Source organism: Candidozyma auris, chromosome 6 (assembly GCF_003013715.1).
Source record: "Candidozyma auris chromosome 6, complete sequence".
Classification (NCBI taxonomy): Eukaryota; Fungi; Ascomycota; class Pichiomycetes; order Serinales; family Metschnikowiaceae; genus Candidozyma; species Candidozyma auris.
In genome coordinates this window covers 845208-872006 of record NC_072817.1, presented here as the reverse complement: position 1 = coordinate 872006, position 26799 = coordinate 845208, and the positions used below count along the sequence as shown (strand labels likewise).

The 26799-nt window shown below is 45.1% G+C and overlaps 15 protein-coding genes and 1 non-coding gene across 16 annotated transcripts; 7 read left to right on the top strand and 9 right to left on the bottom strand. All coding sequences in view use genetic code 12, as the record gives it.

Moving 5' to 3' along the window:
- Positions 1-274: 274 nt before the first annotated feature.
- Positions 275-347, top strand: CJI96_0005069. Its single transcript has one exon. It is a non-coding gene; the product is annotated as a tRNA-Ala (tRNA).
- Positions 348-392: 45 nt separating this feature from the next.
- CJI96_0005068 (uncharacterized protein) lies at positions 393-980 on the bottom strand (the record flags this gene model as incomplete). The annotated part of the gene is made up of 1 exon (XM_029034091.2): positions 393-980. One exon carries the CDS (start codon positions 978-980, stop codon positions 393-395), a length of 588 nt encoding a protein of 195 aa, XP_028891654.2.
- Positions 981-1154: 174 nt separating this feature from the next.
- CJI96_0005067 (uncharacterized protein) lies at positions 1155-2222 on the bottom strand (the record flags this gene model as incomplete). The annotated part of the gene is made up of 1 exon (XM_029034090.2): positions 1155-2222. The coding sequence occupies one exon, from the start codon at positions 2220-2222 to the stop codon at positions 1155-1157; it is 1068 nt and encodes a 355-aa protein (XP_028891653.2).
- Positions 2223-3671: 1449 nt separating this feature from the next.
- On the top strand, positions 3672-4349 carry CJI96_0005066 (uncharacterized protein; the record flags this gene model as incomplete). Its single annotated transcript, XM_029034089.1, has 1 exon — positions 3672-4349. The coding sequence occupies one exon, from the start codon at positions 3672-3674 to the stop codon at positions 4347-4349; it is 678 nt and encodes a 225-aa protein (XP_028891652.1).
- Positions 4350-4405: 56 nt separating this feature from the next.
- AGM1 (phosphoacetylglucosamine mutase PCM1) lies at positions 4406-6001 on the bottom strand (the record flags this gene model as incomplete). Its single annotated transcript, XM_029034088.2, has 1 exon — positions 4406-6001. One exon carries the CDS (start codon positions 5999-6001, stop codon positions 4406-4408), a length of 1596 nt encoding a protein of 531 aa, XP_028891651.2.
- A 178-nt stretch (positions 6002-6179) lies between these two features.
- CJI96_0005064 (uncharacterized protein) lies at positions 6180-6623 on the top strand (the record flags this gene model as incomplete). Its single annotated transcript, XM_029034087.1, has 1 exon — positions 6180-6623. The coding sequence occupies one exon, from the start codon at positions 6180-6182 to the stop codon at positions 6621-6623; it is 444 nt and encodes a 147-aa protein (XP_028891650.1).
- Positions 6624-6627: 4 nt separating this feature from the next.
- KAR9 (Kar9p) lies at positions 6628-8712 on the bottom strand (the record flags this gene model as incomplete). Its single annotated transcript, XM_029034086.2, has 1 exon — positions 6628-8712. One exon carries the CDS (start codon positions 8710-8712, stop codon positions 6628-6630), a length of 2085 nt encoding a protein of 694 aa, XP_028891649.2.
- Positions 8713-9260: 548 nt separating this feature from the next.
- CJI96_0005062 (uncharacterized protein) lies at positions 9261-10682 on the top strand (the record flags this gene model as incomplete). The annotated part of the gene is made up of 1 exon (XM_029034085.2): positions 9261-10682. The coding sequence occupies one exon, from the start codon at positions 9261-9263 to the stop codon at positions 10680-10682; it is 1422 nt and encodes a 473-aa protein (XP_028891648.2).
- A 448-nt stretch (positions 10683-11130) lies between these two features.
- Positions 11131-12102, top strand: DIM1 (putative dimethyladenosine transferase; the record flags this gene model as incomplete). The annotated part of the gene is made up of 1 exon (XM_029034084.2): positions 11131-12102. The coding sequence occupies one exon, from the start codon at positions 11131-11133 to the stop codon at positions 12100-12102; it is 972 nt and encodes a 323-aa protein (XP_028891647.1).
- A 443-nt stretch (positions 12103-12545) lies between these two features.
- Positions 12546-12908, bottom strand: CJI96_0005060 (uncharacterized protein; the record flags this gene model as incomplete). Its single annotated transcript, XM_029034083.1, has 1 exon — positions 12546-12908. The coding sequence occupies one exon, from the start codon at positions 12906-12908 to the stop codon at positions 12546-12548; it is 363 nt and encodes a 120-aa protein (XP_028891646.1).
- Positions 12909-13859: 951 nt separating this feature from the next.
- CJI96_0005059 (uncharacterized protein) lies at positions 13860-15749 on the bottom strand (the record flags this gene model as incomplete). Its single annotated transcript, XM_029034082.2, has 1 exon — positions 13860-15749. One exon carries the CDS (start codon positions 15747-15749, stop codon positions 13860-13862), a length of 1890 nt encoding a protein of 629 aa, XP_028891645.2.
- Positions 15750-16430: 681 nt separating this feature from the next.
- On the bottom strand, positions 16431-17948 carry CJI96_0005058 (ribosome biosynthesis protein RRB1; the record flags this gene model as incomplete). The annotated part of the gene is made up of 1 exon (XM_029034081.2): positions 16431-17948. The coding sequence occupies one exon, from the start codon at positions 17946-17948 to the stop codon at positions 16431-16433; it is 1518 nt and encodes a 505-aa protein (XP_028891644.2).
- Positions 17949-18239: 291 nt separating this feature from the next.
- CJI96_0005057 (U4/U6-U5 snRNP complex subunit PRP6) lies at positions 18240-20873 on the top strand (the record flags this gene model as incomplete). Its single annotated transcript, XM_029034080.2, has 1 exon — positions 18240-20873. One exon carries the CDS (start codon positions 18240-18242, stop codon positions 20871-20873), a length of 2634 nt encoding a protein of 877 aa, XP_028891643.2.
- Positions 20874-20882: 9 nt separating this feature from the next.
- CJI96_0005056 (coiled-coil domain-containing protein) lies at positions 20883-22916 on the bottom strand (the record flags this gene model as incomplete). Its single annotated transcript, XM_029034079.2, has 1 exon — positions 20883-22916. One exon carries the CDS (start codon positions 22914-22916, stop codon positions 20883-20885), a length of 2034 nt encoding a protein of 677 aa, XP_028891642.2.
- Positions 22917-24148: 1232 nt separating this feature from the next.
- Positions 24149-24608, top strand: CJI96_0005055 (E2 ubiquitin-conjugating protein MMS2; the record flags this gene model as incomplete). The annotated part of the gene is made up of 2 exons (XM_029034078.2): positions 24149-24159; positions 24206-24608. 2 exons carry the CDS (start codon positions 24149-24151, stop codon positions 24606-24608), a joined length of 414 nt encoding a protein of 137 aa, XP_028891641.1.
- Positions 24609-25400: 792 nt separating this feature from the next.
- Positions 25401-26426, bottom strand: CJI96_0005054 (ketoreductase; the record flags this gene model as incomplete). The annotated part of the gene is made up of 1 exon (XM_029034076.2): positions 25401-26426. One exon carries the CDS (start codon positions 26424-26426, stop codon positions 25401-25403), a length of 1026 nt encoding a protein of 341 aa, XP_028891639.1.
- Positions 26427-26799: the final 373 nt, after the last annotated feature.

The following is a 26799-nucleotide window of genomic DNA, read 5'->3' as shown; positions in this document are numbered from 1 at the left end:
TGGGCTTGTAACTCGCTTCAGTTCGGCTCTAGTTGCTCAACAGAGTGAAATGATGCGGAATAAGTATTGGCTGGTGATCTTTTCAACACTTGGCTATGTGTTAAGACCTTTTTGTTTACATTTCGCAGCCGTCGTGGGATAGGCGGACTGCAGGTGAAACAGGCTGATTTCATGGGACTCGGCTCTTTCATTACTTTTCACATGATAGAGAGTCACGTGAGCGTGCGACTATATTATGATAGATGCAAACAAGAACAACCTCCCTACACCAACAGGGCGTGTGGCGTAGTTGGTAGCGCGTTCGCTTAGCATGCGAAAGGTCTCCGGTTCGAATCCGGACTCGTCCAATTATTTTTTTCTTTTTATTCTCTAATTATTCATCTGCCAGCAGATCACACTCCTTTCTCCTTTAATTCCTTATCCTCCAACATGTCAAGGCGGAGCCTCATCTCGTTTAGCTTCCTCTCCACGTTGATCCAAAAGTTATTCTCTCGCTCCATCAACGCCATGTACTTCTCAAAAACAATACTGTTCTTCACCACCAACACATGGTACGCCCTCACAATTGCCTCAATGGCTTCCTCTTTCTCTTTGACCAGCGTCAAGTCTATCCTCTTCACGATCTCAGCCGAAAGCTGCGGAATGTCAAGCATCAGTAGCTCCGACAAGTTCGTGTATGCTTCACGAATTGCTGGAAACTTCGCCAAAAGCATTTCTTGCTTTTCAGCTTCAGAAACCTTATCATTTCTGCTTTTGATCTCGGCCACATGCTTTTTCGGATCATTCACTGTCTCAAGGATCCTCTCAAGTGTCTGTAATTCTCCATTGGCCTTGTAAAAGCGCTCAACTTTGGCCAGTAGTTCTGCCACCTCAGCAGCCAAAGATTGGCCGTGGTTGCATTTGTTTGTACTGTTATCGCCAACTTGTAGTTCTAGTTTCAAGATCCTGTCGTTTAGACAGTTGTAGCTGGTTGTATCCATAAAGAAAGTGTGGTTTAGTGCTCAGAAAAATGTGGGTGCGAATATACCTATATTCTACCGGAGATAATGAGAGTGGGACAAATCGCTCAATTCGTTTTTGTATTGTATATGCTGATTGACTTTATTGTTGTTGACGGGTAGGAGCAGTTCAGTAGCTTTTCCCCTCAACGGCTTTTACTCCTCCTCGCTAGAGCTGAAGTCTTCTGCCTTGCTTCCACCGTAAAGCTCTCTTAGACTCATGGGCTTTCCCTTTGGAGCAGTGGTGCCAAATGCCTTTTGTTTTGGTGCTGAATCTTCATCAGCCATATCTATGACAATACCGTGCTGCTGCTGGCCCCTCTGGCCTTCATCGTCCTCGTCCTCGTCACTCTCTGAAAAGCTGTTGCCGAACGTATTGGGCAGCTCCTCTGACGCAGTTGATTCTAACACCTCCTGTAACTGGTCTTCGAGATCCTTGAAATCGTCGTCATCAATATCTTCGGAGCTCTTCTTGGTCGCTTTTGTCGGCTTCTGTCGCTTCTTCGGTTTTGACGCAGACTCCGTCTTACTTTTCCGTGGCACTAGCACATCCTCAGCCATGAGATCTGGCTTATCTGTGTCACTCTCTATATCCTCAAAATCAGACATGTTGATGATCTCCTTCTCCGGAGTAATTGTAGGTGGGCGCTTTGCAGCCTTTTTGGGTCTGCTGACACTCTCCACCTTCTTCCCACTCTCTACCTTCTTGTTTACACCGTCGCTCTTCTTCAAATCACTTTCTTTCTTCTTCAAGTCTTTGGTTTCATTCTTTGATTGCCTTACACCAGCCGGCTGCTGCAAGGAACTGACGTTGGGAACCTCCACGACCTCCTTCGAAACCCTCTCCCATTGGGCAATTTCCCCTCTCCACTTCTCAGCGTTTCGACTCTTGCTCATCCTGATTGTGTTAGAAAGCTGCTGTAGCAGCACTTTGACTCCCAGCAGCCCCTCACGAATGGACAAGTAGAACGAATCACCATTACTGGCGTTTCCAGGCCTCTGCCGCTGCTGTACACCCTCGAAGATCACTGAAGACGCTGCCTTGCGAGATGTCGACTGTGCCTCGAGCACACAAGTTGTCTCGTCTCTGTAAAGCTTTAAAGGTGCGCTTTGGCTCATGGAGTCAGGCACAAAGCCGTATCGAAGCGCCATGGGTGTGGCAGAGGCAGACTGATCCAGCCCTAATACCAGCAAGTCGATCTCGTACTCCCCATCAGGTAGCATTTCTTTTTTAGATGTTTATGTTGGTGAGACAAAGTTGATGATTGGTGGTTGTCGTGTGGCAGTTGTTGGGTGGGTTGTTGTGGGAGTAGTGAGTAGTATGTAGCCGTGAGCGGCAGTGGTATATAGTGAGTATGAAGTGGTATGCTCGGTTAGTGATCGCGGCCCAGTGCGGGATCCAGAAGGAGTCGATATGAGTGGGGGAAATAAAATGTGTGGGCAAAGGTGGGTAAAGGGAAAAATGGTTGATAATTGAAAATTGGACTGGGATTGGCTCCGATCTTGGCGGTTTTTTTCTGCTACTGGTGGGACATGGGGCCGATGTAAATGGGTGCAAAATTGAATTGTATGACGAAGCGCATTAAGAAAGAGTTGAAATGAGACTGCGCTTGATCTGAGGATATTAGACTCGTATTCTTGCTAGGGTTTTGTAATTTGGTGTTGCTGCTTAAATGCTATTGCTTGATTTGTACGTGTCTATTTCGGGTCTGTCAGTAAGGTCTAGTTGGTCTGTCTCTCTATTCCATAGAAGTGGCCGGGGATGGTTTACAAAGCCTTCCTCCAAATGTCAGATCGAGAAGGGAATAAAATGAAGCATTTCAAAGATCTACTGAGAAATTTCGAAAACTCTTTTCGGCAGTTTATGTCATTTGCTTTGCATGGAACTACATCTGCTATGAACTATTCCTAAAGATAGGGACATTGATCAAGTACGATTGAGTTTCAGCTTCAATGAACATAGTAATAAAAAGAGTAAGTAGTCTGATCGATAACGTGACTTGGTTTAGGTGCTTTGGCTGGGAGCGGCAATGTGACGTGGACCACTTCTCAAAAGAACAGTAATCTCTCTAAGGCCTGAAAGAGTAATTGGCTCAGAAATACGAGTTTTTTTTTTTTTTTTTTTCTTTTACCCTCTCTCGGACTGTGCTGGATCACAACTTCACTCATAAAACACTTGATTCTATACAACTCGACTACCAAGCCGAAACTGCTCTTGAACTCTACATTCTCAGTGTATTCCGCTTCGAGCGGTATGGCTGCGAAAAATGAAACCTTCTACTGAACCTTCTATTGAATATATATAGTTAACACACAAACTTGCTAAGCCTAAGTTATTTTCCACCCTTTAGAAAAACTCTTTTTAATATCGAAATTGACTCCTACCAGCCCAGGCATCTCCCGATTTGCTACCCTTCGACATCTATATTTTCTCTCACTTCCCTCACACATTTACACCAATATGACATCCATCGTCCCAAAACACCACACCGGGTATCCAAAACAAGTCAAGACTGCCAAGTTCATCAAATGCCAAAGCTATATTCTTCCTGTTTGCTTCAGCCGTTGTTCAGTCGAACCAAGAGCTTGCCATTTTCATATCATATCACGTGACCACAATGCTGTTGACCGTTACCTCTTTCGTTCCCATCTTGATCTCTCTTTCTACCGCCCATGGGGAAACAAGACGAGGTGTCGTTGTTGCACCCAAAGGTGCTCTTCATGTCTGCAGGCGCCACGGCCACCGCAGCTCTCTCGTACAGATTCTACTCTCGCTACGTTCGCCGAGTAAGAAGCTATCTTGACTTGAGCCATAACATTCTCGAGGGAAAACGCAAGTTGTACGGAAAAGTGACAAGAGTGGGGGATGGAGACAACTTCAAGTTTTACCATACACCAGGAGGAGTTTTGCTAGGTTGGGGGTGGCTCCGCAAGATCCCGACTAAACCTCTGGTGTTGAAAAATGAAACCCTAATGATAAGGCTCTGTGGAGTCGATGCTCCAGAAAACGCTCATTTTGGAAAACCTGCTCAGCCTTACTCCAAGGAGGCGCTAGAATGGCTTAAAGATTTCTTGCTTGGCCGTAGCGTCACCATCACTCCATACTCTATAGATCAGTACAAGCGTGTTGTTGCTAGAGCCCAGGTGTGGAAGTGGACCGGAAGGAAAGACGTCAGTGCCGAGATGCTTCGACAGGGTCTTGGTTTGGTCTACGAAGCCAAGTATGGGGCCGAGTTTGGTGACAACGAAGCTTGGTATAGAAAACTAGAGGCCAAGGCGAAAAGAAAGAAGAAAGGTCTATGGTCGTTGGGGAGAAAGCTTGTCACTCCTGGCGAGTTCAAGCGTAATTAGCGAATCAATTACCTCCAACGTTCATCGCCGTGCATTCATAATTTGGTTTTACACAGTCATTTTAGTAAGGCTGACACCTCGTCGCTCAATTGTTGGGCCTCCTCTTTGGTGGCAGCTTCAGCATACACTCTCACAGCATCTTCAGTTCCCGAAGCTCTCACAAACGATCTTCCGTCTGCGTATTTAGACACTATCTCATCAATCTTATCTTGCATGCCCGCGGGTTCCACCAACGTCCTTTCAGCGTTTGTAGTCTTGAACAACGTTCTGTCAGGCACAATCACCTTCACCAACTTATTAGGCAAGTCAGTATACTCATGGTCCCATTGCTCTGGTGACAATTTCAAGTAGTGGAGTACAGCCAACACTGTCAACAAATCAGAAATGGCATCACCCACCGTTTGGTTGATCAACTTGGTGAACTGCTGAAGTACCTTCACGGCCTCCGATTCCTCAGGTGAGCTAGCTTCATAGGTAAAGATTTTCAGCTCTGCTTCCCTTGAAAAAATCACAGTACCGTGGCCATTGGCCTCAAAGTAAACACCAATGTCGTACTTTTCAGCTTCATGATGCAAATGCTTTACACCAGTAGGAGTGCAACGAACCGGTAACTTCAACACATCACTCACGTACTTAGTTGCAGATCCATTGGCGTACGCCGTTTGGATCACCGCAATATCCAAGTGGAGCTTTGAAGTGTCCACCTTAGACAACAATCTTTGCAAGAACAAGGCAATAAGAGTGGCAATCTTGTCACCATCCAACAATTTGAAAGTCCCATCCTCAGTCTCGTAGTAGTGAATTAATCTGTCAGCATCACCATCAAAAGACGCGTACAATTTACCCGGTTTTGGGGTGACATTCTTTGGAAGTCTCTGGTTAGTTTTGACGAAATCAGCACCGCACTCGACATTCAACAAGTCAGGCTTATCGTAAGCGCTGTTGACAAACGAATAAGTAATTTCGTCGCTCAAGTATTTCTCAAAGAGATCCCTCACCTTTGGGGCACCTACACCATTTGCAGAGTCAACCGTCACCTCTACCTTGTCATTCGCACCATGCCTGAAGATCTCTTTAAATGCGTCTGCCATTTTCTGATAATATCCTTGCTCCAGAACCTGACCGAACGAAGGATCGTTGGTAGCACGTGTGACATAATGCAATTGAGGCGTTGTGAACAAACCAAAGTCAAGAAAAGACGACTCTGGAATCGACTCGACACCTGCAATGGTAGCATCGGACAAACGAGGAGAAGACTCACGCGAGTCTCTGGCGATCAAGACTTTAGCAGGAATCTTCAAATCGATTGACAATTCTCTTACCAATTTCTCCACGGCATCCGCCAATTTTGAGTGATCAGCATTGGCCAAGTCAGTAGCGTACTTCTCCCACGATGCTTCCAACATGTTGCCCATTGGATCTACAACTTTCACACCATTGTCCGCTGGAGGGTTGTGAGAAGCAGTGATCATCACTCCCACAGCCTGTCCTTGCAAGAACTTGGATCTCAACAGGGCTAAGATCCCTACGGTGTAATTGACGTAATCCAACAAGTCCGCCTTCATTCTGAAGCCTGCAGTACCATAGGTATACTGAACACCATCAGGCTTGGGACATTTACTGATGCGTTCGAAGATCAAGTCCTTAATCATTTTGAGGTTGAAAAAAAAAAAAATTAGATTTGCTGGTGACTTGGAGATCTTCCATAATGGGGGATCTCATGAGCTTTGTTTGCATACTGCACAGAGATGCTGCAACTGGTTCCGATATGCAACCTTTTTATGAGCAGGGAGTTGCATTTTGGCCAAAAATACAACCTTGTGGTTACTTATGAAGAAGCCGGGCAAATTTGCAAATTCACCCTTCCATAGAGAGGGCCGAACAGGAGAAAAAGCTTCTTTGCAGCCGCAGAATCCACAATCGCCAAAGGATGAGTTTTTCAGTGAGCTAGTGAAGACAGGGCGTCCTAACTGGAAAAAGGCTCCTTCCGCTGTCAAGCAAAGATACAATGGGATTTTCATGATTCTTTTCTCGATTCCTATCATGGCCCTCTCTGGGTGGGAGCTTTACCGTAGAATGGAAGGCAAGTCGACCAAGAAAGTTCAGGAAGGTGAGATCATCCAGGGCAAAGAGGTTAGGAAATTTGACGAGGCAGAAAAATGGCAGAGAGAAAAGAATAGTCTTTTGTTCAAGATTTTTGGTCGTGATTTCTTCTTGGATGGCTTCACCAGTAAAACTATGGAATCTGAAACACACAAGGATCAAAAGAAATGATGCCTCACTTCCACGCCTTTTTGGTAGGTTTTACCGGCTGCACAAGATGGCTTTCGTCAAATCTCAGCCCGATAGAGGACCCTGGCCGATCTGGCGACGTTGACCTTAAACTAAGTCGATCGAAATGAGGCACCACCTCGTCAATACCCCCGGCATCGTAAGCCAAATTTGGTGTCGTCTGATTAGCAAGTGAGATTTTGTCTGCTCTAATATTCAACAGAGACGCTCTTGATCTCTCTCGAGGCGTGAAGTCACTTATGGTCAGAGATCCTGCTGAGGACTGCCTTCGTCCCAGAACTCGCCGTTTGGGTAAAGTAAACAGGGGCGGACTTCTTAGATGGGTAGGGGACATGTATGGAGTTCTCAAAGATGTGTGTCTTGGCACCAAGGACATCGATATTTGCATACTCTTGGGCCTTCTTTCGGGAGAAATGAAGACTGGATGGGACGGACTGATGGTAGGAATGTGAGATCCTTTCGAAGGGATCTTCTTGATCACAGGTAGACACCTATGAATGTAGTCTGAAACAATGATGGGGATTTTCGAGCCAGAAGGAGGATGACTCCTGCTCATTTCATGCAAGAGCTCCTTATATTTCCGAGTCGATATCGGATGCATCTCAGGCGTCCTGGGATGCACTAAAGTCTCAGTGCTATCATCATGAGAGACGTGAATGTCTTCATTTTTGAAAGGCTCTTGAAGACCGAATAGTGCCATTTGCAACTTTCTGCTGCGTTCGTGATTGGGTTCTATATCGAGATCAATAAACCTATCCGTCTTCTCAGCACTGATGGGAATGTTAGGCGAAGGATTTACTCCAAGACGTAGATTAAATCCATTTGGGGAAAATGTAGATGATGATTCCTTGTGTCCAGACAACGCCAGCGGTGTCCGTTTCTGTATCATTTTCACGGGTTTGAGCCCGTCTTCGCCTGGCTCCGGTGTTGAACCCCTAGGAGTATCAGGTAGAGTCGATAGTTGAAGAGATCCACTAAGGAGTTCATTGACAGTCTTCCAGCGTGGAACAATCTCAGATTTGAAGCGTTCTATGATGATTTTGTCGCTCCGTAGATGCTCTATCATGGCCTTATGAAGAAGTGTGTTTGCGTTGGAACATGTTTTGAAGTTGATACTTAACTCATCACTGATTTCCTGAGAGCCTCTATTACTCTGAAGTTCCTGTTGTATCTTGTCAAGTTTCAAGACCATATGGTCGATGAGAAATAGACATAGTTGCCGCCAGCGCTGATTGACGGCTGAGTCTCGTAAATTATTAAAGTCATTGAGAACCTTTCTCCAAGCCTTTCTGAGCATGTCATAGTCATGATTTACATCAGCAATTGCGGATGGGAAGAGTACACCGCAAGACAGGTTGAACTGCTTCACGAGGTGTTCCAAAAACTGAATTGACACACTTGTTGGCTTACAACGAGTCTCAAACTGCTCAAACTTCTCGAAAAAGGCCTCCTCATCCTCTGTAAATGCCATGACTTTGGGTGTCTGAATGGAAGTGCTTAAGTTGGAGCCATTGAGCTTGACCTTCGAAACAATATTTTCCACTGTGAGGTCACTCGGTAGATCCTCGCTTAATTTGACATCCACAAGGGACTTGTAAAGACCACCGCAAGCAGAAACTTCACGATGGATGTCTTCGATGTTATCGTAGCGTATTTCGTGATACTGTGCTGCTATAGATACTGCAGTTTGTGCTTGCAAAGAAACCTGCTTTGCTCTAGCCGTCTGGTCAGTGATATGTTTTAAAAGGTCCAGCACATCCTCTTCATCGAGGATTCTCGGTAGTGTCATTGCCAGTGCCACGAACAGTTCTATCAGAGAGACTTCTTTCAGTAGAGTCCGGATAAGGTCCCTCTCCTTGTGGAACCAGTCTAGAGTCTCGTCTTCTGCCCTACCTAGCAAGTCAATTACTCCATCAAGGTATGTTTCAACCTCTCGTAGAATCGTCTGAAGCTTCGAGAGCTCGTAGATCAGAAGTCCTTGTTCTTTATGCATTTGATCCAGGAAATCGCTTCCCATTAGAGAGACAAAGTCGAAATGGCATTTCACCCATGGTGGCGTTCGAACAGACATTGGATAGGGAGTACTGATGACACCGGAGCATATGCACAAATATCACGGAAATATGCTATTATCGTTAAAGTTTGGTTGTGATAGCAGTTTGTTTATGGATCCTGATACAGGCCGCATGCAGGTTATACAATCATCCAGCATGTTTCAGAACCCATATCTCATGTCTTCGTGGAGTTACGTGAGGTGCATCATTTAATGGAGACAAAGTAGGAATCAGGGACCCGTTGCAATCTTTAAAGTCTTTGTCTGTATATCAACTAGTGAGACTGTTTCTGCCCTATCTATCTTATCCATAAACTGCGTTCACTGTGAGTTCTTGAAGAAAAAAACCTTGAGAGCATTCAATTTGCAGTCTTTCGGTTCCATGGAGTACCCAAAATCTTATACTTTTCAATCAACCATTCGTTGAAAGCATGCGTTGGCTCAACAACTTTAAGTATCTATTTCCTGCGAACCAGGTCGCATTCACTTTGTAGCCATTTTGCAACCATTTGTGAGGATCCACTATTTCCCCGAAGACCTCTCCCAACCCATTGAAATCATTCAAAATGCCAGCAGTGGGAGCCATCTTCACGAAACTGAATCCTCCGCTCCCCAGAGCAGCCACCTCCCCAACCAAATCTTATAACTACATCCATACTCCAAAGTCGCTAGCCTCGAACAATTCGTTGATTGATGAAACTTGGAAAGAGCTTCTAAAGAGAAGCGATACCTATTTTCTCGACAATCCCCTTGCCGACATCAAAATTACTTCATCCTCAACCTCGTTGCAATCTGCTCGTACCATTCCCACCAGAAACGACGGGGTGCCCATTTTATTGTCCAAGAGAGAGACGCTTGAGCGATTTCCTGAAATAAGAGAGCCAGAAGTGACTGAGCCAGACAACAATTTGCGAATTGTAACAGCCGAGAGATTCTACTTAAGAGAGCTCGAGAAGATCTACTACACGAAGAATTTGTGGAAGCGGTCGGGATGGAAGATGAGCATGTTCAGTGCCAGAGCCATGAGAGCACGTATTCGAGCACGCATTCGAGCGTATATCAGGAGTCGCCGGAATAGAGAGGTGGAGTCATCGCTGCAAAATGTCAATGCAACTCACGTAGACTGCTACTTTGAGCTGGAGAGCGATACAGAAGCTGACTGTGTGATTTACTCCCAGCCTTTGCAGGTGCCGAAGAAGCGTCAAGCGCAAAAGAACTCAAGCAGGTACAGCAGATGTTCACTGCCAGAAGAAGAGAATAATTGTGACAGATGGAATTTGATGCTTCCTTCTCCCACCACCTGTTCACAGGCAAAGATTAAGTCACTTACCAATCCTTGCGTCTACAGTCAGGTGGATCCTTATGTGGGCAACAGGCACAACTCTCTGATCACTAAATGGGACAAAGAGACATCCCAGAATTTCACTACTGTTGTCTTGCGGGAATTGTACGGCACGGTCATTGGTGGCCTTCTCAGGTCGAGTGACGCAAATAGGCTAGCCAAACAGTTTCTTGACAGCATCCATACTCACGTCGACTGGGGATTTAAAAAAGCCGTTGACGTAGCGCTTCAAGCTCATGAGGCTATAGAACTTTGCCAAAGGTCTTTCAACAACGAATCTTACACTGGCTTGACTCAAGCGTCTTATCGAAGAGGCTTCCACGTTAAGCTCCTTGAGCAGCACCACGCTTGGACGTGGGATCTTCCACCTTTGATTCATGGAAACTTCGAATTGTCTACTCTGGTGGCATTGGACACAAATGGCCAGTTTGAATGTGTTCTTCACAACGAGCAGAAGCCGTTGCTTCCAGTGAGGCTCTCTAAGTTTTTTTCCAAGAGAAAGACGTTTCAAGGAGCTCCACAGTTGTGCAATATTGCCGATAAGCTTCTCCAAACTGCCCAAGAGATTTATGGTGAAATCAACGGGACTGAGCAAGAGTATTCTAGCTGTACTCTGAGCTCTATAGGTTCAAGTCTTGAACAGTGAGACTTATAAATGAGTGCGAAATATGTGAGACCACTGTAGTTGTGGACGAAAACATCACAAGATGTACAAAAAAAAACGATCGACGCAAAGAAAGATTCTTTTTATAGGGTAAATGAGGACATGATGTTTCTGTTGGACAATTTGTTGTCCAGCGAGAGAGGACATCTTAGGGTATATGCTAACTACTGTTGTGACTTCTACTCTGTCTAGATGTATACTTACAAACGCAACAACCACTACTACAAAGAAGACAAACTCTTCAAACTATTCAAATAATCTCAAATGCAATTATATTTTGATGAGAACAGAAATTCACTGAATATTTTCTACCGTCCATGAGAATATACACTATCGCGGTGTACGGATTTACATACATACATACATGCGATGAGATGGGTCCAAGCACGTCTAACGAAGTACCTGGACCCTCCTATATTGTGACTTAAACATGGCAAAAGCAGCCAAAAAGAAATTCTCCTCCGCTCCAAATCCTACCGGAAAAACAGTGGACGCTTCGAAGGCAGTCAACTCGGTTTTCAAGTTCAACACAGATCTCGGACAGCATATTCTCAAAAACCCACTTGTTGCACAGGGCATCGTTGATAAAGCTCAGCTCAAACCTAGTGACGTTGTCCTAGAAGTTGGTCCTGGTACGGGTAACTTGACGGTGAGAATCTTGGAAAAAGCTAGAAAAGTTATTGCCTCAGAGATGGATCCTCGAATGGCAGCAGAGCTTACAAAGAGAGTAGCAGGCACCCCGAATCAGAAGAAGTTGGAGATCATTTTGGGAGACTTCATAAAGGCCGAACTTCCATACTTCGACGTGTGCATCTCCAACACCCCCTATCAGATTTCCTCGCCGTTGGTGTTCAAACTCCTCAATCAGCCCAGACCACCTAGGGTATCGATCCTCATGTTCCAAAGAGAATTTGCGATGCGTCTATTAGCTCGTCCTGGTGACGCCTTGTACTGTCGACTCTCAGCAAACGTGCAAATGTGGGCTAATGTGACGCATATAATGAAGGTGGGAAGAAACAATTTCAGACCTCCCCCACAGGTGGAGTCCTCGGTGGTCAGAATCGAGATCAAACAGCCCAGACCAAATATTGACTTTAATGAGTGGGATGGCTTGCTTCGTATTGTTTTTGTGAGAAAAAATAAGACTATCGCAGCTGGATTTAAGTCTAGCAACGTAATTGAGATTTTGGAAAAGAACTACAAGACGCTCTTAGCGACGCAGAATGCCGAAGACTCCATGGCTGTGGACTCCAAGACAGACTTGACTGGAGTTGTTAAGGAGAAAATCGAGACTGTTTTGAGAGACACTGGCTTCGCCGACAAGAGAGCCGCCAAATTAGACCAGACCGACTTCCTCAAGCTCCTATATGCTTTCCATCAGGTTGGTATCCACTTTGCATAATATCCCTTGTACCATAGACAATCATAACAAAATGCACATGTGCATTGTTGCAAATATCTAGAATAAACATCACATAATGAAAATCAGAAGCGACAAGTTTCTTATCCCAGGCACTGTATTTTCTACTTAAGATCTAGATTAAAATGTAGTAGTTCTCTTTGACTCCAGGGTATAATTTTTTTCAGCACTTGACAACCCTAAAAATCTCCTTATTCTCCAGCTTAGCATCAACCAAGTTCTTTTCAGTGGTCAACAAGTGCTACTAGGGGTAATCCCCGATACAGATCCAATATGGTACTTTCTCGATCGAATCTCTTGCTGTATCTCGTCAAGCGTTTCAAAAAATAATTACATGATTTTGGGGTTTTTTTTTTATATTAGTTATAGAATATTATATTGGAACAATTCAAGTGCACTTTCCGTACAATAACAGACGACACCGTTTAGAAGAACACCTTCAAGCCATCAGCGGTGATCAGGCCAACATCCTTCAAGATATCGGTGACAAGCTGAGCAATGTCACCCAACACAGTGGGGATCTCACCAGCGTTAAAGCGAGCAACATTCTCCTCTCTCTTCTCCAAATTCAAGGAAGAGAAGATAGGCTCAAAGACAGCAGTCTGATTGACGCCTGCGTGAGACAAGATTGTGGAGACATCCTTGACAACAGTACCGAGAAGAGTCTCGACACGGCCCAAGAGGACGTCAACGTTCTCTCTCTTAGCCAACTCAGTGGAGTCGATTGGAGAAGCAGAGACAGCGGTGGTGGCAACAAGGCCAGAGACGAAAGCCTTAGAGAATTTCATTGCAAGTGAGTGTTTGTGGTAGTGAGAGATGAACTGATGAAAACTTAGGGCAGCGAGGAAGAAACTACGAGTTTAAATAGTTCTCTGTGGTGGGATTCTTGAGCAATCAAACACGGACGCTTCTCCGTTTCCGGATATGCAAAGGTATCCACAAATTTTGTGGTTGCAAAAATCATGTAGCAAATCGAGAACGGGCCGAAGCGCAAAACGCTCTTGCTATGGTCCGACTTCTCGATGATAAGAATATCAAGAGGCAAATTCACGTCAAAAATCGTTAAATGCAGTAAGAAAGCCCTATCGGACTGGTCGCCTGGATTGCTTTCAAGGATCGATCGATCACATGGTTTCTCCGATGTTGTTGCAAAACGGCGCTAAGATGTACGGTCTAACGTTGACATGAAGAAAAGCCACAAAAATAAGAAGTTGACACAAAAGACATTGATTGAATTACGCAACGGTGCCCCAATCTGGGCGTATTACTCGGAATTTTACTCGGGAACCTCACCACATTACCGTTGAATTCTTTAACTCAAAGTGCCGCCCTAAGATTTCAATTCACAGCATTTCGCAAGTTTGGTTTCAAGCTCCAGCCTACGACAACCTTGAACATTACACTAGTAGCACAAGATAAAAACATCGCTAAGCCTTATATTTCGGTAGCAAAACTTATGGCATCAGTTGAATGTGGTCGTAAGTTGTTTGATTGTGATCCACGGATATATGCATATTTTGATGCAGAGCTCCAAAAGTGTTCTTTCATATTCTGATCAGCACATGGTCTGTTAATACCAATCTAGAAGCGGAATCAGCTGTACCGTTTCCGATATGTTACGTCGGCAATACATGTGACCACAGTTTGATCAATCCGAATAAGTAAGAGGAGCCATTGCGCTGTAGCAATTGTGGATTCTGTAAATTAGTTCTATGTCTGTGTAATTATTGTATCGTCTATCACCTTCTCTTTCCGTTCTTCAGTGTATCCTTTTCGACAACCTCGCCAACACCACCAAGCTCCTCGAGCTGGTCCTCTGCAGCTCTCACCTGATCTCTTCTTTCCCAGAACCGATCCTCACAGAGATCAAATGCCGCTTTCTTCAAGTACTTACCTCTGGCGTCTCTGTTACTGGAAATGGACCATTCGAGGAACTGAGCACCCGTACGTATGTAAAATGCACGTAAGGTTTCGAACGGTTTGGGGTGAGGAAGCCATGGACGAGGATCGGGGTTAGCGTCTTCATCTTTCTCTTCCTCTTCCTCTTCCTCGTCTTCTTCCTCTTCTTCGTCGTCATCCTCATCCTCAACCTCGCCCTCCTTATCCTCGTCGTCATCCTCATCCTCCCCGTCATCCTCCTCATCGTCAGATCCAACGATGTCTTTCTCCAAGTCACTGTGATCCTCCCAATATACTTTCACACCATCGACCTTGTTCAAATCGATCGAGTACATCGAATCCAAGGTGAACTCCTGCTCTCCTTTTTCGAAGATACCACCAAATATATACAAGGAGTCATCGGCAACACACGTAGCAGCATTGAAACGAGGATGAGGAAGCTGGTTTACGATTGGAAACTCGACCTTATCATTCTCCATCTCCTCTCTCTCTTCTTGTTGCTTCAACTTCTCAATCTGAGAAACTTCATCCTTCTCCTCGTCATCGTCATTCAAGTTTGCCTTCGCCAAGATAGCATTGAGAATATCCTCCAAGTCCTCGTCTCTACTAGCCTTATCCTTTACAGGCTCTTGCTTCTTCTTCTTTCTGGGCTTCAACGTCATGTTGAACCATCTATTAGTCTCTACCTGATAAGACTGCAAAGAGTTGTAGAACTGTGACTCAATCTTCTCCTCACTCTCGTCGTAGTCGTAGACACCACCAAACATGATTCCTCTATTCTTGTGGAACACCATCGAGCAGCCAACTCTCGGTGAAGGATTGTACCCTTGCTTCCTACGTCTTTCAAATCTGATGCCTTTAGGATCTGCCTTCATCTTCACCAACCATGTGTCGGTGAGCACCTTACCCTTCTGCAATCCTTTCTTGGCCTTCACTTTACAATACCCACCGTAGATGACAGCACCTTCAGGGTGTGGAATCAATGAGTGACCAGAGCGGGCGTCGGGAATGATATGTGCCGGGGGAAATTCTGCTTGGGTCCATTTGTGCGTGGTGATGTCAAAGAGCCACATGTCACTGAGATACGTTGTCAGGACACCCAAGTCTCTGAAACCACCGTGCATGATGATGTAGTTCTTCCAAACACACATTCTGTGGCCCGATCTTGCCGAGGGACCTCTTTTCTGGTCAATCTTCTCCCACTCTTTGGTCTCAGCGTCCAACACCCATGTGTCGCCGTAGTGGTAAAATGTCGATTGCTTGGGCGACGAGAACTCACCTCCAAACATGACCACGATGCCAGAGGGATGAGCACACATTGCATGCGAAGATCTCGGCAATGGCGCGTTCTTGGACGTGTATCTTCTCCAGATGTTGTTATCTATTGTATAAGTGTATAGGTCGTTGTAGAACTTGGCCATAGACCCATCGTTGAACTCACCGCCAAACAAGATCAACTCCCTCTTTCCCTGAAGAGGTGAAGCCACAAGACTAGGATTGAGTCTCTTTGACGGCTTCTCAACAACATCCACCTTGACTGCCAAGAGTTCTTCTTGCTCTTTGGCATACTGCTCCAAGATGGCATCGATGTCCTGGTCATCTTCCTCTTCTTCACCCGTTTTCTTTGCCTGCTTCTTCTGTTTTAGTTCGGCCTTCTGACTGTTCTTCTTCTGCTTTTCGGCGGCACGGGCCTTTTTCTCTTCCTTGCTCTTCTTGTCTTTCTTGCCCATGGTGGTAGTTTGGCGATGCCTACAAGATCGCGAAGATTTCGCAGCCAATATACGATTCGGTTGAAACCGCCAATTAAAAAAACTTGAAGTCCGTGGGGTCATCTGGTTTGGGAATCGTTGGAAGGAAACCAGGGTTCGAAATCATAATAATACAGCGGAAAGCTATTCTCCAGGTAACATTGTAGCTGATTTATGTACCATCTGAGAATTCCACTTAGTGAACTATATTGGAGAATGGTTGCGAAAGCGTCCAAGTTCGGAAGATGGGATGTTACAGTGCAGATGGAGATAATTTAAAAAGCTCCCTTATTACATAGGATATAATTTGATGCTTGTCTGACTTCGTGTTAGTTACTGACTAACTTAAGTCTAATGTAATCGGCAGCGTTCAGCTATCGAGTGTTGATATAGGATCATGGGATTATACATCGCAACTGCTCATCCTACTGGCTGCAAATTTCTCATCAAACAACAGCAATAGGTTTCAGAGGGCATGCTACAGGCGACACTTTATTCTGTAACCTTAAATTTCCTCTCTTACCTACAAACTTCTTTTTCTAGCCACTTCTTTAAGAGCCCTCAAATTCAAGTGTGCTTTTCTCTGACACTCTATCAATTGAAATTTCCGATACGAAGATGTCGAATGCTTCTTTGTCCTACCGGCACCACCTAATATACAACTTATACTGAAATAGTCTTCCACACATTCAAACCGTCTCCACCTGTCGACACCAAGCAGCCAGGGATCTGCGAGTGCCATCTGACGTCTTTAACATGCCTTTGCCAGTGGACAAACAACAACTGTGGAGGAATGTCATGCAACTCTTGGGCTTCTTTTCTTTGTTGAGAGATCTCCTCGTCGTCTGCCTCCACTGCCAAATCCCATAGCGTGACAGTGTTGTCTTCAGAAGATACGGCAATGATGGACTCATCCAAAGGATTGAACGAGATCGATGTCACTGGTGCTTTATGGAAGTCGTAGTGAGCGACTGGAGAAGGCTTGTCTTTTCCGTTAAAGCTACGCAAGTCCCACACGCCCCAGGTACCGTCATCATGGCCAGATGCAAGCAAGTGAGAGATCTTGGTGCTCCATGAGATGACATTCACGTCAGTTTTGGATGCCTCGACCGAAATAACAGGTTTGTGCTTCTTCGATCTCGTGTCCCAAATTCTAACGTAGCCGTCACACCCACCAGTGGCGAAAACAGTGGTCTCATTCGTGGACCATTGAATGTCCTCGATTGACGACTGAGATGCAAAGAACGGAGTCTTATCGGTGACCCAACTGGATGTGGTACGGTTTGTCAAGTGAATTCTGCCCAGGCAATCGCCCAGCAACAACGCACCGGTATTTATAAGAGGAGACCAGTCCAAACCATAACCTTCCACGTTGCCATGAGCACGGATAGTGTGAATGGGTCTTTTGGCTCCCTTGGGGATCATGTATCCTGGAGTGTCAAATGCCTTGTACTGAGGCAGCAAGTCATAAATGAGCACTTCGCCATTCTCTTGCAGAGCTGCAGTCAAATATTCACCGGTCTGTGCAGCGTGTGGAGACACCCTGAGTCTGTTGGTGGTGCTTTTAAGTGGAACAGTTTCCGAGACCATCACAGGGTCAGAATCTTCTTCCTCGTCATCGTCATCATCCTCATTTTCATCTTCTTCTTTAACAAGTGTTTTCGCCAAAGACGACAATTTCATCGTGATCAACTCATTATCCTTAGCCTTCTGCGCTTGAGTAGCTGTGGCCACATACAAAGACGCAGGGTACGTTCTTCTCTCGTTGCCCAAGCTGTCGGGCATGATGTCTAGCGTTAAACATGGCCAAGGCATATTGACATTGTGCAACATCTCGTAAACGGTAGGATCTGCCTCTAGCACTTCGTCGGGGCCCAAAGGCTTCAGTCTGTGGGGCAAGTATATTTCCTGCTGGGGTTGTCCACTGGCTTCCTCGCGTTCCAAGTCTTCTATCTTGTTAGACGAGCCGTCTTGTTCCATTCCGTCTTCTCCTTCCGAGTCAAGCTCGATGATCTCTCCATCACTTTCGAAGTCGTCTCCATATGGGTCCTCGTAGTCGCCCATGTCTATATCTTTCTCTACGACTCCTTCGCCTGTGGCTGGAGGGACTTCTCCAGAGGCCTGTTTGGCAACGCCACCAATTGAGACGCTAGGATCCTCTTCAGCTGCTCTTTTGGGCATTTTGGTGTTGAAGCTAGTGGTGATGTTGGATTCGATGCCTGCGATGAGGCTCACAAAAAAATGCCTGGGCCGAGGACAGTCACGTGACTCACGAACAAGGTACTTGATTCGGAACAAATTTCCCAAAATTCGTATAATGGATAGAATCATCTAGCTCTTTAGGCTATTATCTATTCTATGGGCAAATCCCTGCTTCAATACTAAGATCCTTGTTCACATTGCCTCGCCTTCCTATATTCGCGCTAAGCGCTATATAGTATATACCACACAAGTACCACAACCGTCTCCACTATGGAAAGAAAGGCCTTCCTTGATCAGGAACCGCCTCCAGGTTACGTGGCTGGAGTGGGTAGAGGCGCTACAGGATTCACTACTAGCGCAGATACCGGCCCAGTGAGGTTCGAATCTCACTTTGGCACTGAAGATGATCGCCTTATAGATAGCTCTGAGCATGGAATGCTACTGCTAAGGGGAAACACAGATGAAGATGACGAAGCGGATAAAATATACGAGGCGATCGAAAAGAGACTAGAGGGCAGAAGAAAGAGGAAGGAGCCAGAAGACATCAAAGAAAATGGCGTGGTGACCATAGAAACAGGCACTGGCATTATCACGTCTGAGTTTCAGCTGCTAAAGCCCCAATTGGCGCTGGTGACAGCTCAAGAATGGGAGAATTTGCCTGAGGTGGGTGACTTGACTCGCAAAAACAAGCGCCAGAGAATTCTAGAGCAGCAATCGCAAAGAACGTATGCTGCCCCAGATGTGCTAATAGCAAGCACTGGAAGCGGGTTTCGGGCTTCAGGCGATGACAAAGATAAAGAGAACGATGATAGAGATGCGCTTTTAGAGGAGCTTGACCAGGATGCTGCTCTTCGTGTGGACTTAGAGCGTAGCAAACAGATATTGGCCTCTCTACGAAAGACTGAGCCCCATAAGGCAGACCTGTGGATCTCTTCTGCCAGACTTGAAGAACAGGCTAAAAATCTTGAGCAAGCAAAGAAACTCATTGTTGAGGGTTGCAACCGTGTACCACATTCTGAGCTAGTGTGGCTAGAGAGCTTGAAGATTCATCGCAAGTCGAGCGAGAGCACCAAGTTGTGCAAGTACATTGTCAATGAAGCCTTGAGGCTCAACTCGAAATCTGAAAAGCTTTGGTTTGAGGCAGTGAACCTTGAGAATCCCGCTGATGTACTCTCCAGAAAGAGAATCCTCATGAAAGCGTTGGAGTTTCTACCCTCAAACGTGAGACTATGGAAAGCGCTTATAGATTTGGAAGAAGACAGGCAGGACGCGAAGAGACTTTTGCAGAAAGCAACTGAGCTCTGTCCAGAAGAATGGGAGCTTTGGCAGGCTCTTCTTGAGCTATCAGACTACTCTGAGAGCAAGAAGGTGCTCAACAGTGCTAGGAAACAACTACCGCAGAACCCACACATTTGGGTCGCTGCTTTGAAGCTCGAGGAGAGAGAAGACGCAGGGGTTAGCGAGCAGAAGCTTTCTAAGATGCTAAGCAAGGGAATCAAGGAGCTCAGCAAGCACGATTCTGCCAAAGAAGTACTGTTTTGGCTCGATGAGGCTGCAACAGCTGAACTTGAGGGACTCAAGACCACCGCCAAAGCAATTGTCAACAATTATTATGATGGCCTTCCCGAAGGCGAAATGCGCATTAGTGAAGTCTTCACTTCGGCAGAGAAACTCAACAAGCTTTCTGCTTCCACTTGTGTTGTACAAGCCTATGATCTTCTCACACAAGAGTTTCCTCATGACATCAATTGCTGGTCAATGTTGTTCACCTCTCTAAGAAACGAGGAAAATCTTGATAAAGAAAGGGTTTATCGGTTCTACGAGAAGGCAGTGGAGTCAAATCCAAACTTGGAAGTGCTTCGGTTAATGTACGCGAAAGATGCTTGGATAGCTTGCCTGGACATTTCTCATGCCCGGGAAGTCTTAATCAAGGCAGAAGAAGAGTTTGAGAAGAGTGAGAAAATTCAGTTGGCAAGGTTCAAATTGGAGACCAAAACTTTAAATTTTGAGGCAGCCTTTAATTTTTCGAGGAATGCATTGGACAGTTCAACAGAAACATCGGTAAGACTCTGGTACAAATATATTCACTTGCTTAGATTTTGCCAGTTCAAGCTGTTTGAGTTTGCCAGCAGAATATCTATCCTTGATGTATGTGATGAATCGTTGAGCATCTTTAAAGAAAACTTCAAGCTTTACTTACAAAAAGCTCAAATACTTGAGGAAATGCAAGATCTACACAAAGCCCGTGAGGTACTATCGATTGGGAGCAGACAGTGTCCTTCATCTATTGAAATCCCAATAAATCTTGCTAAGATAGACATAAAGCTAGAAGCTCCAGCACGAGCAAGATCAATATTGGACAAGGCAATTCTTGATCATCCCAAAAGCGCTGATTTGTGGGTAGCCAAAATTGATCTAGAGATGGGTCAAGGAGATATGATTACCGCTAGGCAGCTTGTAAATAAATCCCGTCAGCTATTCTCCTCAGCGCCAGCTATATGGATTCATTTCTTGAAGATGATACCAAAAATGTCACACAGAAAGAATGCCTTTCTTGATGCTCTCAAGAGCACGAATAACGCTCCTGAAATCTTGCTTACTATTGGTGTTTTCTTTTGGCTTGATGGACAGTTCACAAAGGCACATGCATGGTTCAACAGAGCCCTCAATGCAGACAGCCTGAATGGCGATGCATGGGGGTGGGCATACTGTTTTTATGAAAAAAATCACAGTGACAAGGATAAGAATGAACTCGTCAAACAACTCGAAAAGCAATTTGATCAGGTTAAGAAGGGAGACACGTGGATCCTGGTAGTCAAAAATTACAAAAATTTTGATAAATCACCGAGGGACATACTTGTGTTAGTTGCCCATGAATTGCTAAAGACCAAATTGGTGAATTGAATCGAAGCTCTACGATTCACTGCCATTGGAAGAATTCTTTTCTTGATGAAGACGAAGGGTCAAGGCACTCAAGAAACAAGGTATCAGATCTTTTTCATTGACCCATTGGCTGACTAGCTCTGAGCAGAGATTGCGGAAATTGTAACTACCATGTGCTTTGAGATCTTTGGTTTGAACATCCAAGGTTAAATAACATGCTTCTGAATCATTTTCAGATTTTGCTAGGAATTTAGAATATAGCTTCATTTTTGAGCATAGGTCGTTCGGATTCAATGGACTAGGCACAAACTCAATAGAATAGCCAAAAAATTTGGATATCAAAGACATAATTTTTTTGCTTTTCTCTGTGTAGACGCTGGTGAGCCGGCTGTTCTTTTTGTATAGTTGATCAATTTTACTTTGAAGAACTTCCTTGTCATTTTCTTGTCTTGCAAAAATCGATCGAGGGACAGTGTCGACTTCTTCATGGTTGATATACTTTGCGATCATCGCTTCATTCTCGTGACGAAGTGCATCTAGCGTTTCCTGTTTGACTAGTTGATCCTTTCGGAATGGATTTCTCGTAAACTCCACAATGAGAGAACTTTGTTTACTTGTGGCGTTGTCGTACTCTTCAAGCTTTCTGTTGAGCCTGTCAACCTCATCTTGAAGACCTTTCAATTTGGACTCTAATTCTATGTTCTGATTTCTAAGTGTCTTCGTGTTCAAAACATGCGTATCATCCTCCAAAAGCCTAGGACGCTTTGTTGGAGCTATCGGGGTGAAAGACACACCATTTCTCTGATGACGCAAATTCTCGATTTCCTTCTTGTAGTCGTCAACCAACTTTTCCAAGTTAGAAAGATACTGATTGGTAGCTTTAGAATTGGAGGGTTCTTGATTGGACTTGTCTGCAGAAGACGTGGAGCTTTCTTGTTTGCGTATGAGAGCAGCGTCGAGTTCTTTAATGGAATTCCTGAGAAAATCGATTTCACGAGCATTGAGTGAACGAATCTTTCGGAGCTCTTTGAGTTCGGCCTGAGCTTTCTCAAGCTCAGATTTCAACCTCTCGTTTTCGGGCTCGAGCTCCTGCTCAAGTTTAGAAATTAGCTGCTCACCAGATTGCGTAAGTTCAGTTATAGATATCTGGGCCTGGTTGAGTTTATCGTATAAAACAAGATTTTTGTTCTGTAGGGCTTTGTAGTCTTGAAGAAGCGTAGACACTTTGGCATCCACATCGTCCTCGTTGCCATCACCAACGTTCAGAGCAAGGAAACCAAAGTAGTCGTCAAACTTGGCCTTTATCTTTAGTCTAGCAAGCTCCAGCTGAGCAGCACTACGCTCAGCATTTTCAAGCACTTCGACCTTCTTTGACAAAGATGCACACTTTTGCTTCAAAAGCTCCACGCTGGTCTTGTGCTGTAAAAGCAGGTCCACTTTCGCCTGAAGCTGGGTGTTTGTCTTTTGAAGAGACAAGTATCTCAATCGTAGATCTTCAGCCGTTTTTGATGCCGCGGAACTTTGCGAATGACTCTTTGCAAGCTTGAGTCTCTCCAAGATATCGTCATTGAGCAGGGCCAACCGTTGAGTCTCTTTCTCAAGAACCGTAATCTGCTCCCTATACAGATCACTGGCAGAGAGCTCCCGATTGAGATCGGTTTTAAGATGCTCACACTTGCTCGCCACAATATTGTGTTGTCTCTCGAGACGATCTAGCTGCTGCTTCAACGACCTGTTCTCTTTCTTTAGCTCTCTAACTTCAGCACTGGAGTCCTTGGACGCCTTGCCTGAAACATCCTTCTGATTCTGTAGCTTACTCTCAAGATCCTTCTTCTGATTGTACACGTAGTCGAAGTTTGTATGTAGAGCGGCCAATTCCTCGTTCTTCTTCAAAAGAAGGTCCTCGTACCGTTTTTTCAGAGTCTCGGTATTCTGTTCTAGAAGACGCATCTCCGTCTTAAGTGAACTGTTCTCGTACTCCAACTTGGAAATCCGCTTGAGCAAGTCGCTTTTGTTGTCCGAGCCTCTGAGCTCCACAAACGGCGACAGGCTTCGATGCGACATGGTAATGATGGAGGTGGTAGCGCTTGTTTAGATCATTTACTATGGAGCGCGAAATGTGAAGGTGTACTACGGTTACTGAGAAGCAGATGAGAGAAGCAAAGAGAATAGTGACATATTTTATTGATAAAATAATGGCATGATGGCTTTTCTTAAAGTGAGTTTTTACAAATGCATGTTGAATAATTTACTTTAGATTCACCCAACATTTCTTTGTATGTTTTGGAGACTACGCTTATTTGTACTATGTAAGCATTGCGTGCTTTGAAGTTAGTGAATCAAAGATGTTTTTGCAGATTCCATTGATACAAGCTGTGGAGAAACATCATTGACTAACCTTCATTCTGCGAATTGTATTTCAATGAACAAACGATGCATTTGTCGCCTGTGCCTATTAGAGGGCCAGCGAGAACGCTATTTTGCAATCATTGAGAGAGGGACTGTGAGGAGGCACGCTACCAGAGAAGAGACGTTTTGCTCGACTTATAGACGAACTTGTGGACTTTCGTTAATTGTTCATAGTCAATACAAAAACAGGTTATTTTGATTCTTTGCATCTGGTGCCTTGTACTGCCTTGGTTTTCTTGGGTAACGACTGCGAAAAATCGACAGATACTTCCTCTATCAACATGCTTGCCGAAGTAATAGACAACTTTTGTGAAGTTCACAATGTGTTTCGGTTGTTGACCAATTCAATGGACCCCGATTCATTTCGCTTTTCGTTTTTTGTTGTTTTCTAACGTGATAAAGTCAACCTCTAAAAATACTTATCCTGTGGCTGCGAAACACCTTCTACAGTACATAACGAGACACATTTAGATTCACCAACATCAGAGTTCAAGACTGTAAGTAACGCTGTATTTCTCGTTTTGATCCTTGACAATTCTGAGGCCCTCGTTGTATACGCTCTGGATGTAATACGAAGTCGTATTGAGATCGGCAACAAAGTTGTCATGGCCACAGTTTATCGAAAATATGGTTATGGTCGCGCGCCTTGACTCTCTCATAAGGTGATTCACCCTAAGTTGATAACCTTCCTATTTGTCAAAAAACACATATGACGGAAGAGTCTAGAGAAACTAGAAGAAAGCACACAGTTCATAGACGAGAGGAGAGTTTACATCCCTATTGTAATTCTCCAAATATAACTATCGTGTGCTCCATGGTTCCTGCACCTGCACACCGTCCCCCTACTACCAATATCACTCTGGATCAACTACTTCTTCCTCACGGTTATGTCAAAGATGTATGTTTCTTGAGATGTCTTCAACCCCCCAGCTTACTAACGCCAGTCCACGTAACTTCAAGCTTCTAGAGGAATTGGAAAAGGGCGAAAAGGGGCTTGGCGCCCAGTCCATCTCATACGGCTTGTCCAACCAGGACGATATCACCATGACCTACTGGAACGGAACCATTTTGGGGCCTCCACATTCAACCCACGAAAACAGAATCTACTCCTTGAGCATTGTGTGTGGCGAACATTACCCGGACCAGCCCCCTGATGTGACGTTTGTCTCCAAGATCAACCTTCCCTGTGTCAACTCGGAGGGCAAGATCATTGCTTCTGAGTTTGACACTTTGAAGAATTGGAAACGCACCTACACCATGGAAACCATTCTTTTAGAGTTGCGTAAAGCCATGGCTCTGGCCAGCAACAAAAAGCTCCCTCAGCCTGCCGAGGGCTCCACCTACTGAGTCCACGTTGAGTCATGATTCTATATTAATTCATCATCATCTGCGTAATTGTTGTACCTTCGTAAATGATTTCGTTCATCCCTCCTGCGTCTCGTACCACTTGTACGACTCCTTCTCTGCCGCTAGAAAGCGCTCAATCTCGTTTTGGTGCTGCTCCCGTCGCCTCTCGTTGGTGGTAGCATTGGTGATCTCGATATTCACCCATCGCTCGCCTCGCTGCTTTTTTCCTCCTACTGTTTTCGTTTCAGGAATCAAACATCGCTGAAACATTCGTTTGAAAGGCACACAGATATATTCCATTCCAGCATCTGACATTTTGAATGTGCACTCATTCTGCGTGAGCAGTTTGAGGTGACATTGATATTTCTCGGGATTTTGGAGCTGCTCTTTGTAGCGCTGCTGCACTTCGGTCCGGCTGAGAACAACCGTGGGAGGCGCCATGCGTTGTGGATGTTTTATCCTCCGGGGTTGTAGATCTTATGAATCCATCCTAGGTGCACGGGTGCAATGGGGAGACAGGAAATCAACAGGAGCACCAACACACAAGCAAGATGTATAGGCGTGATGGAAGCTATTCAATGAATCTTACTTTACCTACATCGAAGAGATATCGGTCGGAAAGAACACTCCTCAGGAGCATAGACGAAAACAGTTATAGTAGTATACCTGACATTCACACCCCTTTATTTCGCGTTCGAGTCCTGAGGAACTTAGTAGTCACAAAACTCGAGTCACGTTAATGTACTACATGTCCTCGTAGCAAGAGGTCCATTCACTTACTTACTGACCAAATTAGTCAGTCTTGTTTCTAGCAGCCTTCTTCAACGCTCTGGCACGAATGCTCTTGTGCATGCCAAGGTTCAACTTGTTAGCAAGTGCAGAGTAGACACCTACGGTGTTCTCAATACCAAAGTGCATGAAGGCATGTGCCCAGTATGGTGTAGAAGTAGCAAATCTCTCCTGAGCACCGTTACGACGACCAACCCCAGCCAATGCAGACTTGACGAACGTCTTGGGGTTAGGAATGGTTGCACTGGATCTTCTGATCTTGGACATGGCAGAGGTGACCAAGTACGAAACAATGAGCTCAACGTCAACACCCTGTGGCTTCAACTCACCAGCCAAAGCAGCAGACCACTGCTGCAAAAATGCCTTGGACCCAGAGTAGGTGGCCAAGTACGGAGTTGGTAACAAGCCACCGAACGACCCCATGGTAAGGATGAGACCCTTGGACGATTTGTCTGCCACGGTTTTGGTAATGATAGGAGCAACGATCTGGGTAATCTTCAAAGTGACAGTGTTGTTCAAAGTGATGATATCAACCAATTCCTTCTCCTCAGTTTCCAAGAATGGAACAGGGATGGAGTGCGACTGTCCCACATTGTTGATCAACACTGTCACGGGCAATTCTGCCACAGTATCACGAAGGAGAGTGTAATTTTCAGGTGCATCGGTGGAAGCATCGAAGGCCACGTATTTAGCCTCGACACCGTACTTTGCAACGATTTCATCGGCAAGAGTTTCCAACTTGCTAGCGGTTCTTGAAACAAGCACTACATTGAGGCCCTTGGCTGCAAGCTGAAGAGCATACTCCTTACCAATTCCATCAGAAGCACCCGTGATGACAGCCCATTTTCCTTTTTTGGCACCGTATTTGGCGAAGTTCGCAGGTGGGAGCAAAAACAAGTCCACCAACATGGCGCCGAAGGATAAGGCCAAGTTGGTGATTTTGTAGATCCCTACAAAAAGGGCTGCGTACAAAAAGCCTTGAAGAACCTTTGTTTCAGCAACAGAAACCAAGAAGTCTTGAAGTGCCATGATTGAATGAATCAGTTTGGTGATGGGGTGGCTAGTAGTTGAGGTGGTAGCTTTTCCACGCGCGCGCCCTGAAACTGTTGGACCATAGCCTAGCTTGGCAGCCGAGGGCTCTTGGTCTAGGCAAATTACCCTGAAGCAACAAATCAGATTGGAGAATTGCAGGTGCCATTGACTTGCAAAGACGATTTTGTGGAACCATTTCGGGTTTACTGCTCAAAATTAGAGTGTTGCTTGGGTATGGCACCACTCAAGGATCCAGAAGCACTGGTAAGGAAGCGACCCGTGGACGTGTAAAAGCATTCTTAGCATGGTATGAATTTTTCCTGGTTTCCGGTCAAAACCACCCGTTCCCTATAGCAGCTCATTCAACTCT